This window comes from Podarcis cretensis (genome assembly GCF_951804945.1).
Source record: "Podarcis cretensis genome assembly, chromosome: 17".
In the NCBI taxonomy this organism is placed as follows: domain Eukaryota; kingdom Metazoa; phylum Chordata; class Lepidosauria; order Squamata; family Lacertidae; genus Podarcis; species Podarcis cretensis.
Window position 1 is genome coordinate 22,958,312 of NC_137187.1, and position 19,515 is coordinate 22,977,826.

Sequence of the window (19,515 nt, forward strand, 5' to 3'; positions counted from 1 at the left end):
AAAGGAAGCTTCTCCTGTGCTGGATCTGACTGTGATGGCAGCACTGCAGAGCCACATATATACCGTATTTTTTGCTCTATAAGACTCACTTTTTCCCTCCTAAAAAGTAAGGGGAAATGTGTGTGCGTCTTATGGGGCGAATGCAGGCTGCGCAGCTTTCCCAGAAGCCAGAACAGCAAGAGGGATTGCTGCTTTCACTGCGCAGCGATCCCTCTTGCTGTTCTGGCTTCTGAGATTCAGAATTTTTTTTTTTCTTGTTTTCCTCCTCCAAAAATTAGGTGCGTCTTGTGGTCTGGTGCGTCTTATAGAGCGAAAAGTAGGGTACATCGTACAATCCATAGTCTGATATGTGATTTTTGCATGCCTGACCCTCCAGACCGGCGTCCCCAGCAGAGGCTGGTTTCATCAACCTTTAGGTACTCCTCTGACTGGAAGCCTACATCAGACGACGGCTTCCCGTTCTGACTTTTGTGGAAGCCATGACTGTTTCCTGGTTCAAAAGCAACAGGAAGTGTTGCTAACTGGTTCCTTGTTGTTTCCCCACTCCTACAAAAGGAGAATGGAACGTGGGAAATTGCATCGCATGCAGTCACATCATCAGCCCATTTAGCCAAATACTGTCTACACTGGCCGGCAGCAGCTCTCCGGGAATTCTGACGGGGTTTCTTCCAGACTCGCCTGAAGATCCCAGTGACTGAACTTTGCATCCACTGCATCCAACGCTGCTCTCTACCACTGAGCCATGGCCCTTTCCCAGATTTAATTTGATTCTGCAAACATAGCCAATAACTTCTGTGTTACAAAAAGGGAATTAGTTTAATAATACAAAATTCCACAGGCACATCATTTTACCGTCTTGCTAAGATTGGAAAACCCGATGCCCACACATGTCATTAAGACCTTGTCTCCGCCTTTGCATTCTTCACCCGACGGTTTGCTTTCGATTTTAAACATAACCTGGAAGTAACTTCTCAGATGCCGCAGAAACTCAATTCTAAGAAAGGAAGAAAAGGCAAACGTGAACGTCTTAACCTACGCAAAAGTTAACATGGGCAACATCTGGATGCCAACAGATACACCTGAAATTTATAACGGGGGGGGGGGGGAATACACACGATTTATATAAAAAAAATTCTTTTCCAAGATTCTATATAGTGAGCAAACTGGAAGTCTAGTACACACAGAAAAGTACACATCGCAATTAGCATTTGATTTAGTTATGGAAACAGATGGCTGGAGCTGACAAACTTATATCATAAGTTGTCCTAATATAACCAGCTAACTTATTAAAACCTCACGATAATTTCAGAGTTATCGTCTATGTATTTCTAATAGCATAACCAAATCAGTAATTTTTTATGTAACTGTAAAAACTACTCTGAAAATTTATTATTCCAAAAATGAAACCTTCATCTGGTTGTAAATATTAACATTATACCAGCAAGTCTTTCTGTAAAAAAAATATGATTTAAATAAAGTCTTACTGACTAGTGATTTAAATCGGGATTTAAATCGATTTCATTTAAATCAAACCCACCCTGCTGACACTGGTGGGTTTCTTTTTATTGCTGACCGACACCGGATCCTGACAATCTGCAGCTTGGTTTCTCCCATTGGGCGATCCCTGCTCTACCTCTGCTCCTTATATAGGCTCATTGTCAATACAGGAAAGATCACTTGGTCATCTTTGCTACCAAAGGTACCCAGCTGATTGCGTACCGCTCCCGAGTGTTATGTCTGAGAGATTCTGGATTACCACCCATCAGTTGGTAACACAGGCTCTCTCTGGTCTCCCTCCATCCCAATCACAAGATCTCCCCTTTGGCTTCCAAGGTCAGAGGCCAAGGTCCAGCAGAAGTTTCCCAGCACAGCACCCATGTCATTGCGATGGCACCATCATTCTTCAGTTATCACAGTACTGTACCTTTCACACATACAGCACCGGTACCATGATAACCGAAAAAGGACAGTTCACAGTCTAGTTGTTCTAACTGTCGGAACCGGGGGATGAAAAGCCAGCTGGCTCAGCCACAGCTGGAGCGTCTTCCCTCTGAGCCTTGCTGCTGCGGAGATCCATCTGCCACCCTCCCCAACATGTGTCTGTGACTCAAGCAGAGCAGGCTTGAACACACATTACTCAGCAGTGTAAACTGCACAACGGATGAGGCTTGAGGCGTGAACACAATACTTAACTACTCATTTATTATACAGTGGTACCTCGGGTTAAGTACTTAATTCTTTCCGGAGGTCCGTTCTTAACCTGACACTGTTCTTAACCTGAAGCACCACTTTATCTAATGGGGCCTCGCGCTGCCAGAGCCCAATTTCTGTTCTTATCCTGAAGCAAAGTTCTTAACCTGAAGCACTATTTCTGGGTTAGCGGAGTGTGTAACCTGAAGTGTATGTAACCTGAAGCCAAGGTACCACTGTAGTCTAAACTTCAAAAGCTGCTCTCATAAAACTGGTGCTGTTGCTCAAGTAAAGCCAAATTTTATTGTATTTAAGCTATAGGCCATTACAATAAAACCCTGGCCCCACCTACATAGAGCAAGGAGATTGCTGAATGCAAGAAACAGTACCAAATTAAAACGTGGAATCACCTGAACAATAAACAGTCACAAAAACTTTTGTCTGATTCCCCCCCCCCCCAATCTCTGTAGCTTAATGGTCACCCTGTGTGTGATGTTTGTATACACATCTTGCCCCTTCTTGTGTGTGGCAAAGTTAAGGGTTAAAGGAGGGACTGGGTCTTAATCCAGTATCATTGCACAAATACCTCTGGAATGACCTGTTTTGTTTTGCTTTGCTTTTTTAGAAAATTTAAAAGCCATCGATCACCCGAGGTACTACTGTACATAAATCAGGACCAAGAAAACATGGCTTCTCTCCTTGCCGTCTTCTCGGAGAGACTGAAAACAAAAGCAATACAAAGCGGAAGTTCCACTCACGCCAGCAATCTGTGCTGGAATGTAAACAGACATGTGACATGTAACAACCCACATATCTGCAGCAAAGGGTGGAATGGAATTCCCTGTTGTAATTCAGGCTCGGTCAGAGGTATGTGCCTATCTCTCCAGGCACCGGCTGAATTCTTTTGACCTCCCTCCGGCGACTCCCGGCAGGAAAAACACATGAGGTCCGTTCCGGCGATTTTCCTCAGGCTGTGAGAAAAACACACCAACTGCTTCTCCTCCTCCCTGTTCCCTGCATATCCCCAGGGAGGGGAATCAGACTCAGACAGAAATGTATCTACATGTTTTATTCCTGTCTTCAGCAGTCATACAGTGAAAGATGTCCAGCTCTCTTCAACAAACAGAGAGAAACTCCAAACTCCACCCATGTACATCCTGTACAGGTCATATGACACACACTGAGCTCACATCCTGTGCTCAATAAGGAGAATGGACTGCCCCTTTGTTACCATGGCAACAGTCACATACATCCTGTCTGGCTTTGCAGCCACAAGCAGCTGACTGAGCTGCTAGAGCCTTTGCTTGCTGCAGCATTGCTGCTTTAGAATAACATTCCCAACACTAACAGCATTCCCAAATGGATGCAGAAGCCGGTATGCAAGCTGAAGAAACCACAGCCAAGCTCTCCACTGGAAATAGTCAACTGCAAAGAAAGCAGGAGCTGCATCTCCCAATATTGACATCTCCTTCCACCAGTATCAAAACGGGTCTTTTCCTTTGCACAGACAGCTTTACGTCAAATGCTGAAACACATTCCTCCTCCCAAACACAAAAGGGGATGCCTGGCAGTTTCTTTTCAATCATCGCAAATCGGGTCCAAAATATTAGCCCTTCTATGCCACAGCTATTGGTATAAAGGATTTCAGCCCTGTATACCTGAAGGAGCATCTCCTCCTGCATTGTCCAGCCTGGACACCGAAATCCAGCTCCGATGGCTTTCTGGAGGTTCCCTCATTGCAAGAAGTGAGGTTACAGGGAACCAGGCACAGGGCCTTCTCGGTAGTGGCGCCCACCCTGTGGAACACCCTCCCATCAGATGTCAAGGAAATAAACAACTATCCAACTTTGGGAGACATCTGAGGGCAGCCCTGTATAGGGAAGTTTTTAATGTTTGGCGTTTTATTGTGGTTTTTATAAATTGTGGGAAGCCACCCAGAGTGGCTGGGGTAACCCAGTCAGATGGGCGGCATATAAAATCATCACCATCACCACCATGGCCCAGAGGTTACCCCAGAAAACAAGCACCCAGCTTGTGTGCCCATTACTTGCCGCAGCATGTTTCAGAGCTCTGGAAATGAGGAGGATTGATGAGCAAGTCATCTGTTGGCTTTCCTAAAATCAGATAACAGGTAATATACTGCAAAGGTAAAAGCAAAGGACCCCTAGTAAAGGGACACAGGTGGCGCTGTGGTCTGAGCCTCTTGGGCTTGCTGATCGGAAGGTTGGCGGTTCGAATCCCTGCGACGGGGTGAGCTCCCGTTGTTCTATTCCAGCTCCTGCCAACCTAGCAGTTCGAAAGCACACCATTGCAAGTAGATAAATAGGTAACTGCTGTGACAGGAAGGCAAATGGCGTTTCCGTGTGCTCTGGCTTCCGTCACAGTGTTCCGTTGTGCCAGAAGCAGTTTAGTCCTGCTGGCCACATGACCCGGAAAGCTGCCTGTGGACAAACACCAGCTCCCTCGGCCTGAAAGCGAGATGAGTGCCACAACCCCATGGCCACCTTTGACTGGAATCAACTGTTCAGGGGTCCTTTACTTTTTATCTTTTTACCTAATATACTGCACTGAGGGCTTTGAAGAAGAAGTTCCTTTCACAGCTACAAATTAAGCATTCACAGTAGTAACAAAATCTGTTATTCTATGCAATTAGCAAATTGAACAGAGATGGGTGATTCATTCTCAGGGGGAAAGAGAAAGGACTTACGTGTATGGGGACAGAGGTCCTAGCAGGACTTTGGAGACGTCCTGCTGCCCAAGGGTCATGAGGAGCAGAATGAGGCTTTGGTTTGTTGAATCCACACAGCCGCCCTGCAAACGCAAACCATTTAATAATTAAGCTTTGCACCTAACCGGAAAATATGGGCGAAAAAGGGAAGAGGGAGGGAAAACCACAGAACAGCTACAAACTGCATTTCAAGGGTCAAAAAGATAACACGCGTTCAACGAACCCAACGGCAAAAAAGGTAGTTGAAATCAGTATTGGGACCAATTTGTGTGCAAAAGCAGAGGAATTTGTAGGGCCAAAGGAGTCAACTGCCCAATCCCATGTATGCCTACTCAGAAGTAAGCCCCACCACAGTCTAACAGATTTACCCTCTGGGAAGTGGGCACAGGCACGCGCAGCCCATATACTCTTTAGCACATCCCCATTCTTTTAATAATTTTTGGTCCGATTGTCCCCTAATGAATGCTGTGAGTCTTGCCAGATGTATATATTCACAAAATTAAATTTGCCATTCTTTTATTGATGGATTTTTTCTCCCTTTCCAATTTTTTGCTATGAACATACTGTCAGCTGTTGTCGCGTAGAGGAATACTTTCCTCTGATTCTCAGGAATATCATTTGTGATTACAGTGGTACCTCTGGTTACGTACTTAATTCGTTCCGGAGGTCCGTTCTTAACCTGAAACTGTTCTTAACCTGAAGCACCACTTTAGCTAATGGGGCCTCCCGCTGCTGCCACACCACCACCGCGCAATTTCTGTTCTCATCCTGAAGCAAAGTTCTTAACCAGAGGTACTATATCTGGGTTAGCGGAGTCTGTAACCTGAAGCATATGTAACCTGAGGTACCACTGTATACCTAAAAGGAATGCCTCCGGTTTTTTACTAAGAGATATTTTAAACATCTTTTTGATTTCTTCATATATTTCACTCCAAAATTGTTTCATAGGTCGGCATTCCCACCTCTGTGGAATGCGTTTTCTTGACCTCAGATGCACTCAGGAAGAGCATAGAAAGAAACATGACCCTGGCTTTCCAACTTCAACCTGAGCCTTACAGCCCATTAGGCAACCATGAATAAGGCCCATCTCTTTCTGCAGCTCTCATTAGGAAGTAAAAGAGTCACTGGCATATGCAACGACTCGAGCTGACCAGTAATGGATCAGGAACCCATTCAGCACAGGGTGCATCAGCAGCAAGAACAAAATGATTCTGTGGCCTACAGCCTTCCTAATCAAAGGGGCAAAGTCTTTCGAAACCAGAGAAGGGCTCTAGTTGCCTCTTAAAGACGAGTCCTGTTTCTGACCAAGATCATTTATACAACCTGGGCAGCATGGAGAGAAAGAGAGTTTCCCTAATGCAAAGATGTAAAACGAAGTTATGAGGCAACACCACAATTCTTTAGGGGGTGAAAATGACACAGCTACTTACTCTGTGAATCTCTTCAAGAAGCAACTTTGCACAGTTTATGGCCAGGTCTTCCGGGAGCACAGCCAGGCCCTGTCCCTGGGGGCTGGAGGCCAACTCAGCACTGAGGAAAGTACCATTTGTTGTCTCTGCAACCAGAGTGAGGCCGAAACCTGGGGACCTGAAAGAAGAAAGCACACAGGACACAGAGGTGGAATGAAAGGAATTGTTTCATTTTAAAATCCCGTGATGAAGGTGCCTGCTTATTGCTTTAAAAAAAAGCAAAGCCTAAGATCTACCCACCCTGGAAGAATGGCAGGTGAAGATGATAGACTATATGGGATTGGCAAAGATGACTGGCAGAATCCGGGACCAGGAGAAAGAGACAGTGGAAGAAGATTGGGAGAAATTTAAGGACTATCTTAATAAACATTGTAAAATTAACGAATGCTAGAATGACGTGGGTTTAAAAGTCAAGTGGTTTTCAGCGGTATTGAATAAGGAAAAGGAAAAGAAAGATAAAAAAACTATGGAAAACAAGGGAGAGGATTTGCTGATTTGACAATTAGAAATTAGAATATAGAAGGGGGAGGTATGAGGAGGTCGGGGAAACAAGGTTTAAGAAAATAAGGTTTAAATTATACTTGTTTTTGTTTTTGTTTGTGTATATTTGTACTGTTGTTTGTGTTTATGTGTATTAATTGAAACTTTAATAAATATCATTTAAAAAAATATTAAAAAAGCAAAGCCTAAACTTACATGTAAAAAAGCAACGTTCTGGCATTTACTCCCATCAGCACCTAATTGGGCCTGGTCGTTCTCCTTGACCCCTGGACGGTTTTGCACCAGGCCTGTATAACTGAGCCCAGAAATGGCCATGCCAAGGTTTTCCAAAGAGCTCTTCCCTAATGCTGGCCACCGGATCCTTTCAACTAGAAACCCCGGGATCTTCAGCATTCAAATCACTTACTAAGCCACTGAGTTACTATGCCCATCACTGGGTACATGAGAAAATGCATTGCACAGAGTTTAGACTGTTTGTTCCATCAGGTTCAGTACAGTCTGCGCAGAGGAGCCAGAGTGGGACCGAGTTTGGTCCTAGATCGTAGCTCCAGCTTCAGGAGAAGAAAGCCCACTTGGAGGATGCTGTGAGACAGCAAAGGTCTTTGATACCTGGTTTGATATCAGGGCAATACAGGACCTGAAGGGCAAGTAATTGCAGTCCTATAAAATAAGAGGCAGTGAGAAATTTTACTTTCTTGGGCTCCATGATCACAGCAGATGGTGACAGCAGCCACGAAAATAAAAGACGCCTGCTTCTTGGGGGAAAAGAAATGACAAACCTAGACAGCATCTTAAAAAGCAGAGACATTACATTGCCAACAAAGGTCTGTATAGTTAAAGCTATGGTTTTCCCAGTAGTGATGTAGGGAAGTGAGAGCTGGACCATAAAGAAGGCTGATCGTCGAAGAATTGACGTTTTTCATTATGGTGCTGGAGGAGACTCTTGAGAGTCCCATGGACCGCAAGAAGATCAAACCTATCCATTCTTAAGGAAATCAGCCCTGAGCGCTCACTGGAAGGACAGATCCTGAAGCTGAGCCTCCAAGACTTTGGCCACCTCATGAGAAGAGAAGACTCCCTGGAAAAGACCCTGATGTTGGGAAAGATGGAGGGCAGAAGGAGAAGGGGACGACAGAGGACGAGATGGTTGGATAGTGTTCTCGAAGCTACAAACATGAGTCTGACCAAACTGCAGGAGGCAGTGGAAGACAGAAGTGCCTGGCGTGCTCTGGTCCATGGGGTCACGAAGAGTCGGACACAACTAAATGACTAAACAACAACAACAAAAATAAGAAGCACACTTGGGATGGAGGTGTAAAAAGGAGACAGACAGCTTGTGCCAATACAGGTCAATAACAACAGGAGACAGGCAGAGATGAACAAGATGTGCCTGAGGAAATTTCCTCGTCCATTGGATGGCAAACTCTCTCTTGAACAACCTGCTACAAAAGTATGGGTGGAAATGTAAGTATCCTCTTCTCGAAAGTTGTAGAGTTTGGGAGCAGGGTGGGCAGAGTTCAGGAGGGGTTTCCTTCCTTACGAAAGCTGGTTGTGATCAAAAAGCACATAAGGTCAGGTGGATCAGGTGAAGCTCAATGAAAAACTCATGCATTGTCAGAGTGGAAGCCAGGAGGGTCCATGGCTCCAATCCCATTTCAGCCACAAATTCAGCAGTTCAGCCTATGACAAGCCTCTGTTCCCTGAACTTCACTAATTCCTCACCTACCGTACATATACAATGATATCTCACAGAACTGTTGCAAAGATTACCGAGACGCTTTGAAAACTGCAAATTGAGCTGTATCAATGCTACAGAATTGTTATTACCAGATTGCCTTCTGCCCCCACCTCCACCCCTTCTCCTTAAAGCAAGGATTATATTAGTAAACCACAAATAAATAGCCTATTAAAGAATAATGGGTGGGGGTATAAATAAATTATTATTATTATTATTTGGAAAACTTACTTCCCAGAGCTTGTCCCTTTCATATGGTCTGTGTAGATGTAAATATCCGGTAGGAATTTATTCAGGATGCTCCTTGCAGAATCCACAATTCGGTTTGCAATCTGCGGGGACACTCTGACCGAATAGCTGGTTTATGAAATTAAGGAATTTCTTATAGAAAAAGGCGCTAACACAAAAGCAGGCCAGTACACAGAAGAGGACTTCCTTTTTTATTTTATTTATATTTATTTACATTTTATACAGCCTTTTTATTTTTGACAAATAATCATAAATAAATAAGAACAAAAATGTGCGCCCCGCCACCAAGACCATTCCATTATAACTATCCAACCTCCCAAAATTTCAACACCTCTTGCGATGGTCTGACTCCTTTCTGTTTTAACAGTACAAATTCTACAAGCATATCTCCTCCGAAATCATTTCTCCTGTGTATTCCCCATCTAACCTTAATGGCACATGTTAATTTATCATTAACAGCAATATCCCACACCTCTTTATACCATTCTTCCATTCTATATTCTACTTGCCCCTTCCACTTCCTAGCTATAATAATTCATGCAGCTGTCAATAAATTTGTGACCAAGTCCTTCATAGCCAGAAGAGGACTTCCAACACATTTCCTGCTTGTGCATTTTGCTTTTTTGTTTTTTAAATAATTTTTTATAAATTTTCCATTTAAACAATATATTCACATCATTATTATCCACTTTACTTCTTTGGCTCTTTAGAGCCTATCAGCTTCCTTCCCTCCCACCTCTTGGCTTTCAAAAGTAACCTTTATAACACAACATTTTATATATTTCCCAATTCCAATATAACCCACTACAAAATACCTCAAAATTTAAATAAATGTAGAAAGGTAAAAATATTCTCATTACAAGCCTTCAGATAACCCTACTAGTATTGTTAATTGCTTACAATGGTCTTTCAAATATTGTATATACTCCAGTCCTTTTGGAATACTTGATCATGCTGGTTTCGGATTTTTCCTGTCAGCTTCGCCAGTTCTGAAAAGTCCATCATTTTCATCTGCCACTCTGCTTGTGCGTTTGGATGGTTTGCAAGTGTTACTTAACTGTCCATGGTCAAAAGCAGGGGTCAGCAAACTTTTCCAGCAGGGGGCTGGTCCACTGTCCCTCAGACCTTGGGGGGGCGGACTATATTTTGAAAAAATATATATGAACAAATCCCTATGTCCCACAAATAACCCAGAGATGTATTTTAAATAAAAGGACACATTCTGCTCATATAAAAACACCAGACAGGCCCCACAAATAACCCAAGAGGTGCATTTTAAATAAAAGGACACATTCTACTCATGAGAAAACATGCTGATTCCCAGACCGTCCGCAGGCCAGATTCAGAAGGCGATTGGGCTGGATCCGGTCCCCGGGCCTTAGTTTGTCTACTCATGGTCAAAAGAGTCTTCTGAATGTATCTTGGGCAGCATCATGTGCTTGCAGGAAGATACAGCGCCATTTTTTACTGAGCCCCTCTCCAACCCACCCACCCAGCTGCTTGAAAGGGCTAACCACACCACAGGGCTAGTCAACAGCGCCAACAACCAATTCAACATGGAAAAAGGAGTGACAACTTCCTACAGCAAAGAAGAATGGTATAATTTTTATCTTTCTGAGCATGTACCTCAAACAGAGTTGGGGGTGGGGGGGCTTGAGTATGTAGCCATCTCAACCCCGAATTCAGAGTTTTAAAAGATCCTACACATGAAAGGATTAGGAAAGTGTCAAGAGTAAAAGATGAGATGAACCACTGTGTGGTTTCTTCTGCACTTCCTGGTTTTACTGCTTGACCGGTACGGCAGACAGTTTAACTCACGTGTCAATTGAGCAGAAACACCAGCAAATAGTGACATGTTCCCGTGCACTTTAAGCTTTCACTTTAAATAAGAGAACAGCGCGAGGAAGGAAAGCTGCTAGGAAACAGTTTTGTTTTGCAACAAAAGCGGAGGCTGAGAAAGAGCTGGGGGTGTGTGTGTGTTCCCATTTATGCACAGAACTCAAGAGGATTTACTAAGCAGACATGGTTAGGATGGCACCATTCGCCACAGCTCACCTTATCACCTGAGGGCAATTACGAATCAGCAAACAAAGCTCTACCAAAGTGGATTCTTATTTTCCCTTTTAGATCACAAAATGTTTAAAACAGATATGCAAGAACAGGTGGGGCCACTAAATGCAGCGTTTGGGCTAGTAATTTTTGCGTCTTTATTTCCACACTGTGCATGCATCTGAACAGCTTATACCTATGCACTAAATTGCAGTGGCTCCTCATTTGTGGAATGCTCTACCCAGGGAGATTTGCCCGGTGCCTTCATTATATACCTTTAGGCGCCAGGCAAAACGTTCCTTTTTAACTAGGCTTTGGTTAATCTGACTGACATCCTATACCCTTTTAAAATATGTGGGGTGTTGGATTACTGGGTTGTTTTTATTTCGATTATGTATTTTGTGGTTTTATATTCTGATTTTATTCTGTGAACCGCCCTGAGACCTCTGGGTATAGGGCAGTGTATAAATTCAATAAATAAAATAAAGCAAAACTCTGTGCCCCATGGCTAAGGAGTTCAGACGGCTCTAGATAAAGGTAAAAGGTAAAGGACCCCTGGACAGTTAAGTCCAATCAAAGGGGACTATGGAGTTGCACTGCTCATCTCGCTTTCAGGCCAAGGGAGCTGGTGTTTGTCCACAGACAGCTTTCCAGGTCATGTGGCCAGCAGGACTAAACTGCTTCTGGTGCAACGGGACACCGTGATGGAAACCAGATCGCACGGAAACGCCGTTTACCTTCCCGCCACAGCGGTACCTATTCCTCTACTTGCACTGGTGTGCTTTCGAACTGCTACGTTGCCAGAAGCTGGGAGAGAGCAGCGGGAGCTCACCACGTCACACAGATTCGAACCGCTGACCTTCTGGTCGGCAAGCACAAAAGGCTCTGGGGTTTGGACCACAGCGTCACCCACATCTACCATGGCTCTGCCATCTGCATCCTGGCACTGCGCATCAGTTGTGCATACAACACTATGCCTTACTAAGCACACAATCTAATACACAGCTATTTGCAAGGGAGCCACACTGAGTCAATGGGGCTTACTCAGGTCTGTGGATATTCGGACTGCAGCCTATCTCTCTCCCTTACAGTGTAAGGCAAGCAAAGAAATCAGTTTGGAAACCTTTCAAGAAGGATACGCCACACCTCTGATGCGCTTAATTTTGCCAGGATCAACGTACTGAATGGGCATCAGTGCTTTCTTAACAGGACAACTGAATATCACTTCGCCACCTCCTTTGGGGGGCATGCCCCTCCTCACGATCTGAAAACAATAAACGAGAATTTTAAGCAGTAAGATTTTTAAGAGCTCTGGCTTTTTCATCCAACAACATCTGAAGACAAATTCTAGCAAGGCAGCTGCCACAATGTATAGGAAAGCTCATTGAAATCATGGAGAAAGGTTAGCACACTCAATATGAATAAGAATTCATAGATATAGTGATTTGAGGTCTTACCTTCAATTCCAATTCTTCGCCATCGATTCCAAATCTTTTCAATAAAGGCAGAGCTGTTGCCTTAAGACAATCCACCTGAAAGATATTCAGTGAGAAAGCCTCTTGACTAGAAGACAACACAAACAATCTTTGCGCCCCAACCAATTAAAAGTGAGTTCTGAGAAGGAGTTTTTAATTCACAATGGGTTGGGGGGGGTGGATGTGTGATTAGATTTGCCAAAAGCAACATAGCACCAGAAACTGGTTCAATTACATGTACTTTGGATTCATAATCAACAATTCCTTTTTCAGTTTCTCCATTAAGCAGTTTCAGTTAGAACAGCCTTGAGCTGTGGCTACGGGGCAGCCACAGAACATGGTCTCTTATCCCTGCAGCACTCCCAGTGACAGACTCTCCCTTTCTCCGTGTTAAATGACATGGACACAGTAAAAGGATTTGCCATTATAGACCCAACAAGAGCGGAAGTGTGGGTGTGGGGGCACGAACCCCCCCCCCAATCCTCAGGGACCAAATTAAGGGGCCTATGTGGCCACAAATCAATGACTTACCAAGCTCTCTTCCCCCAGACTCCTCCCTGCTCTTGTCACAGCCACCCTCCACTCTTCCCACCATCTCGCTCCTAATAATTTTATTATTTATTCCCCACCCATCTGGCTGGGTTTCCCCAGCCACTCTGGACGGCTCCCAGCAGAATAGTAAAAACACAGTAAAACACCAGACATTTAAAACTTCCCTAAAAAGGGCTGCCTTCAGATGTTTTCTGAAAGTCAGATTGTTGTTTATTTCCTTGACATCTGAAGGGAGGGTGTTCCACTGGGAGGGTGCCACTACCGAGAAGACCGTCTGCCTGGTTCCCTGTAACTTGGCTTCTCGCAGTGAGGGAACCACCAGAAGGCCCTTGGAGCTGGACCTCAGTGTCCGGGTAGAATGATGGGGGTGGAGACGCTCCTTCAGGTATACTGGGCCGAGGCCGTTTAGGGCTTTCAAGGGCAGCACCAACACTTTGAACTGTGCTTGGAAACATAAAAACACCATTGACACTTGGGACGATTCACGACTTACCGTAGGATCCACTTGATCATTGGTGGCACCGCGGAGAACAATCCTTAGAGGGTGCTTCATGAATGGCGCTAAGCACAGCAGGCTTTCCAAATAATACCCAATGCTGCGGTTGGGGCTGCAGTCGTGTTCCAGTGAACCCCCGTAGAGCAGGCCAGGCTGATAGTATAAAGTGGTACCTTACAAAGAGCACGGAAAACGTTCTCTGCATTAGTTGTCCATGACTATAACAAGGTTGACATAAGCCAGAAGTTGGGCTTGCCCAACCCTGGAGGTCCATGATATAGAAGTGATTATTACATACACCTGCTGAAGGAGATGCCTGGTGACCCTTTTAAACCCACTGCAGCCATTGAAATGGGATGCGGGTGGCGCTGTGGGTTAAACCACAGAGCCTAGGACTTGCCGATGAGAAGGTCAGCAGTTCAAATCCCCACGACGGAGTGAGCTCCCGTTGCTTAGTCCCTGCTCCTGCCCACCTAGCAGTTCAAAAGCACATCAAAGTGCAAGTAGATAAATAGGTACCGCTCCAGCGGGAAGGTAAACGGCGTTTCCGTGCGCTGCTCTGGTTCGCCAGAAGCGGCTTAGTCATGCTGGCCACATGACCCGGAAGCTGTACGCCAGCTCCCTCGGCCAATAAAGCGAGATAAGCACCACAACCCCAGAGTCGGTCACGACTGGACCTAATGGTCAGGGGTCCCTTTACCTTTACCAGCCATTGAAACAATTGCAGGAACTTTCCCGGCTTCCTGCCTTCCCTCCCCTTTGAGTATCCTGTTTCAAATTTAAGACAGTTAACTTCCAGGAGAAGGGCTATGCTCTCTTGCACTCTGTAAAGTGCTATACATTACACTGTGATGGTGCCAAGTAGATAATAGATACATAAATACCTGTTTGGTTTATTTCAATCCTAGAGCCATTGGTTATTTTGTCAATTAGCCGGATAAAGTTTGCTTCAAAATCTGTCAGAGAAACATAGATGCTTAGCGTTCAGTCACTATTCCGAGAACCTTAATGAAATCCCAACAACAATGTGCTACAATCAAAACATTTTCCCCATTTAAACTCTTTAAACAGTTTGCCAACCGTGCCATTAAAAGTAGATGGGAGAGAGCAAAATGCGTCCCCATTTGGTAGCTGAGGGAACCGTAAGAATTTTGTCCAACTGAACGCAAGGCTGTGATCCTGCACAAACTCTTGAATGCCAGCCCCATTTACACAGAGTGAGGCTCTCTTCCAGGTAAACATGCGCTGGCCTGATCTGCAAGCCCCCTTTTCGGTGTTATGGGAGCAGGCCAGAGTTAAAAACTCAGATATATAAGCTGAGAGACTCCCACAGAGCAAGGTAAAGTCATGCTGGAATCAGTAGCAGATCATTAGCTCCTTCTAAACCCTGCAATGTTCTCAACAATAAGCTCTAGGGGGAAAACCAACTTGATGCAACTTGTATGGGCATTCAGAATTCCAACCCATCCACTCATCCTGTCCCCCACTGCTTCCCTACATATTGGCTACTGCGATTGGACATGGTCCATATTTGAAGAAAATATTTTATACTATGAGAGGGAGGGTGTGTAAACAATGGCATTAGAGTGGTACCTCAGGTTACAGACGCTTCAGGTTATAGACTCTGCTAACCCAGAAATAGTGCTTCAGGTTAAGAACTTTGCTTCAGGATGAGAACAGAAATCGTGCTCCGGCGGCGCGGCAGCAGAAGGAGGCCCCATTAGCTAAAGTGGTGCTTCAGGTTAAGAACAGTTTCAGGTTAAGTACGGACCTCCGGAACGAATTAAGTACTTAACCTGAGGTACCACTGTACTATAACCCTTAAGCGAACCTAAAAAGCAAGCTATACAGAGGGACTCTAATGGATCCAGTTCTGGTAATCTAAAAACACAGCCCCCTGGGCGCAGCCTCAAATCTGATAATACAAAACTGGTGTTCCCCACACCCTTAACCAGGCATAGGCAAACTCGGCCCTCCAGATGTTTTCAGACTACAGTTCCTATCATACCTGACCACTGGTCCTGTTAGCTATGGATGGTGGGAGTTGTAGTCCCAAAACATCTGGAGGGCCGAGTTTGCCTATGCCTGCCCTTAACCATTCACAGAATTGGAAAGGACTGTGGGGGTCAGCTGGTCCTGTGTCCCAGTTCTATGCCTATTTCCAAAACTAGCACTCATTTCCAGCAACACTAATATAGATTTATCACTGATTGACAGAAGACATTTCAGGACAGATAAATGGAAGTGTTTCTTCCCTGAGTGTGGAACTCACCGCTACAAGATGTGGGTAGTAATGGCCACGAACTGAAGATGGCTTTAAAGGGGGATTTGACCTGGGATAGCTCCGTCAGTAGAGCATGAGACTCTTAACCTCAGGGTAATGGGTTCAAGACCCATGTTGGGAAAAAGACTCCTGCCCTGCAGGGGGTTGGGCTAGATGGCCTTTGTGGTCCCTTCCAACTCTACAATTCTATGATACTATGACACATTCATAAGGCTATCAGCGGATACTAGTTGTGCTCCCTGCGTGTAATTTCTGGGTTTAGAAGCCAGTATACCACTGAATATCATCAACTGCTGGAGGGCAATAGCAAGAGAAGGCTTTTGCTGTTTGATTGTTTTGAAGTTTTATTACAATCAAATAGTATAAAAACCTTGGGGAAATAAATAAAACTGCCTTCATGACCTGCTTGTGGACCAGAAGCTGGGCTAAATGAGCTTTGGTCAAATCTAGCGGGACTTCCACAATCTTACACTTATATCCCTACCCCATTCCTCCCAAACATTCAGACTGGTATAGATGAGATCAGCCCATCTTACCTTCAAACCAAAAAAGTTTACAGGTAATTCCAACTAGCCAAAGGCCAACCAGCGAGTCTGATGGGTGAGGAAGAATCTGAAGCAGTGCTTACCCAATGTAGTCTGCCCTCATGCTCCACACAAGCTCCAAAAAATAGGAAACCAGGGCTGCATTCCTAACCCCATTGAATTCAACAGAACTTACTTCTGATTAGAAATTTTTAGGCTTGTGGTTTGGTCCTCTCTGAATAACGGGGAGATACGTAGCATGCATAGCTTCTTCCTATTCTAGAGCTAAAATGCCTGGAGTTGTACTTTCATACATCTCTGCTCTGAGACGCTCCAGAGGCTAACCTGTGTTTCCCAGATCATGACAAAGCATTCTGTGTCGGTAAACAGAATTTCACTTCAGGCAGCGACAAACTGGTTGTCCTAGCAGCTGATAACTCTGCACAGAGGAAGCAGCATACAAGAAAAGACTCAAGGATGCTCAGACTTGCCTCCATGCAGGCTGGCACATCCGCCTCCTACAACCCCAAGACCAGCTACCCTTCTTGCCTAAGTGAAAGTGGGCAATAGCACAGCTGCTCCCTTGCAGCGCCCAGCCTAACGCTAACAAGAAGAACCTGTGGCCTCACAGAAGAGGTTGGATGGCCATCTGCCAGGGATGCTTTAGCTGAGACTCCCGCATTTCAGGGGGTTGGACTAGATGACCCTCAGGGTCCCTTCCAACTCTACAATTCCACGATGCTAAGAAACTGTCCCCTTTGGCTGGGGCACGGTGCCGACAACGCCAAGGTTGCGCAGGTCGGATCCCCGCAGGGCCGGATTTAGGTTTGATGAAGCCCTAAGCTACTGAAGGTAATGGGGCCCTTTCTATGTCCAGCTGTCCTTTGTCAACAACAAACTGTCACTGTTTTTTGTGTTGAATATATGCTATATGGTAATTTATGGACCTCCTAGGTATCTAAAGCCATTTGCACAGAACAAAATATATACTTTATCAAAGTGATTGTTGAACTGAAATACAGTTAAGAAGAAGTATATTAATAGTGAAAGACAAAATATATAAATGAGCAAACCAGTGATATTTTAGGGAGCAGCCTAGCAGGCGGGGCCAATGACTTACACCATAGGAGCCTACACAACACAGAACACTGTTGCTGGGTGTAGGTTTTATTTTATTTGCTTTTTATCTTATATTTCGGAAATGCACATCCAGGGGTGTTTTTTCCTTTACATTTTTTTTTGGGGGGGGGCAAGAGAGTGGGGGCCCAAGCTATAGCTTGTTTAGCTTATACAGCAGTACCTCGGGTTAAGAACTTAATTCATTCTGGAGGTCCGTTCCTTACCTGAAACTGTTCTTAACCTGAGGTACCACTTTAGCTAATGGGGCCTCATTCTGAAGCAAAGTTCTGAAGCCGAGGTATTATTTCTGGGTTAGCGGAGTCTGTAACCTGAAGCGTCTGTAACCCGATGTAACACTGAAAAGAAATCCGGCACTGGATCCCCGTCAGGGGCAGCTGCAAATTCCTGCACTGCACGGGGGTGGGCTGGATGACCCTCAGGGTCCCTTCCAACTCTAGGTTTTGCTGCTGCTGCTTTCTCCTCCACCCAACCCACCTGCCCTCCTCCTCTTCCTCCTCTCCAGGCAGCCCCTCTCCTCGCCCGCCTCCCTCCGCGGACGCCCAGGGCAGACGCACCTCGGAGTCCCGGGTTCTCCTCCTTGGCCCGGATCTTGCGGATCTTGACCGGGCGGCCGCTGAGCGTGGAGAGCACCAGCCTCTGCCGCAAGAAGTTGCACCCGACGTAGCTGAGAGAGGCCGAGGCACTCGCCATGGCGCCGGTTCCTCCGCACTGCCTCCGGGGAGAGCGGCGGCGGCAGCGGACGCGTCCGGCGGAGGAGCTCGCAGGCAGGCAGGCAGGCAGCGAGCGCCGGGTTGTTATGGTCGCAGGGAGCTCCGCATCGCCCACGTGGTTTGGAGCAGGAAGAGAGAGCGGCGAGACGTCGAGGGGTCAAAGGGGAAGGGGCGGGGCTCTGGGGCCCCGGCGGCCAGTGGGAAGAGAGGCTGCTGGGGAAGCAGGAGGCGGGGCGAGGGAAGGAGGCGCGCCGTGCCAGGAAAAGGGCGGAAGTGCTAGCGAAAGCATGGCTAGGCGGGGAACCCCAGTAAGAGGTGCCATAGGCAGCGCCTGGGACAAGGATCTCAGGTTTCTCGGTGGAGCCCGAGCGGGACAGGAGTCCGCAGCAGAAAAGGCCAATGCATGAACATCTGTAGTGATGAAATGCTTCGAAAGCCTGGTCCTTCAACACCTTAGACAGCGGTTCTCAACCTGTGGGTCCCCAGCCGTTGTTGGACTACAACTCCCATCATCCCTGAGCTCTGGCCTTGCTGGCTAGGGGTGATGGGAGTTGTAGTTCAACAACATCTGGGGACCCACGGGTTGAGAAAGGCTGCCTTCTTAGAACATGCTTTCCACCAGACTTTGATAATCATCAGTTTGCCTGTAGAAGAAATAGGTCCACAGATGATGCAATAGCTACCGCCTTTCATCTTGCAGCAGGGACGCAGGTGGCGCTGTGAGTTAAAGCCTCAGTGCCTAGGACTTGCCGATCGAAAGGTCGGCGGTTCGAATCCCTGCGGCGGGGTGCGCTCCCGCTGCTCGGTCCCAGCGCCTGCCAACCTAGCAGTTCGAAAGCACCTCCGGGTGCAAGTAGATAAATAGGGACCGCTTACCAGCGGGAAGGTAAACGGCGTTTCCGTGTGCGGCTCTGGCTCTGGCTCTGGCCAGAGCAGCGATGTCACGCTGGCCACGTGACTCGGAAGTGTCTCAGGACAGCGCTGGCCCCTGGCCTCTTAAGTGAGATGGGCGCACAACCCCAGAGTCTGTCAAGACTGGCCCGTACGGGCAGGGGTACCTTTACCTTTACCTTCATCTTGCAGCAAGTCATCAAGCTTCTATGCTGGACTGTTAGGCTGCTGAATGCAAAGATAACAACAGAGCAACTGGCTTTTGGGTTTGGTGGGTGTGCGTCAGTAAACGAGGGGAATTAAGACTAAGAGAACTGAGTGGGGGGTGCTCGTGTAATCTCACTGTATACAAGTTGTAGAAGTGACAATAAAGTATTTCAATTTCAATTATTCCCCCATTGCCAGGAAGTTGGATTAGATGACCCTTAGGCTCCCTTCTTCCAACTACACAATCCTATCATCGAAACAAACAAAAAATTCCTACCAGTAGCACCTTAGAGACCAACTAAGTTTGTTATTGGT

The 19,515-nt window shown here is 46.0% G+C and overlaps 1 protein-coding gene across 1 annotated transcript; it reads right to left on the reverse strand.

Annotated features, from left to right (window-relative positions):
- Positions 1-790: 790 nt before the first annotated feature.
- On the reverse strand, positions 791-18,225 carry RCL1 (RNA terminal phosphate cyclase like 1). The gene is made up of 9 exons (XM_079959670.1): positions 17,947-18,225; positions 14,329-14,400; positions 13,442-13,617; positions 12,379-12,453; positions 12,061-12,185; positions 8,855-8,980; positions 6,349-6,505; positions 4,898-5,001; positions 791-994 (listed from the first exon to the last, which is right to left on the reverse strand). Exons 1-9 carry the CDS (start codon positions 18,080-18,082, stop codon positions 844-846), a joined length of 1,122 nt encoding a protein of 373 aa, XP_079815796.1. The 5' UTR covers positions 18,083-18,225; the 3' UTR covers positions 791-843.
- Positions 18,226-19,515: the final 1,290 nt, after the last annotated feature.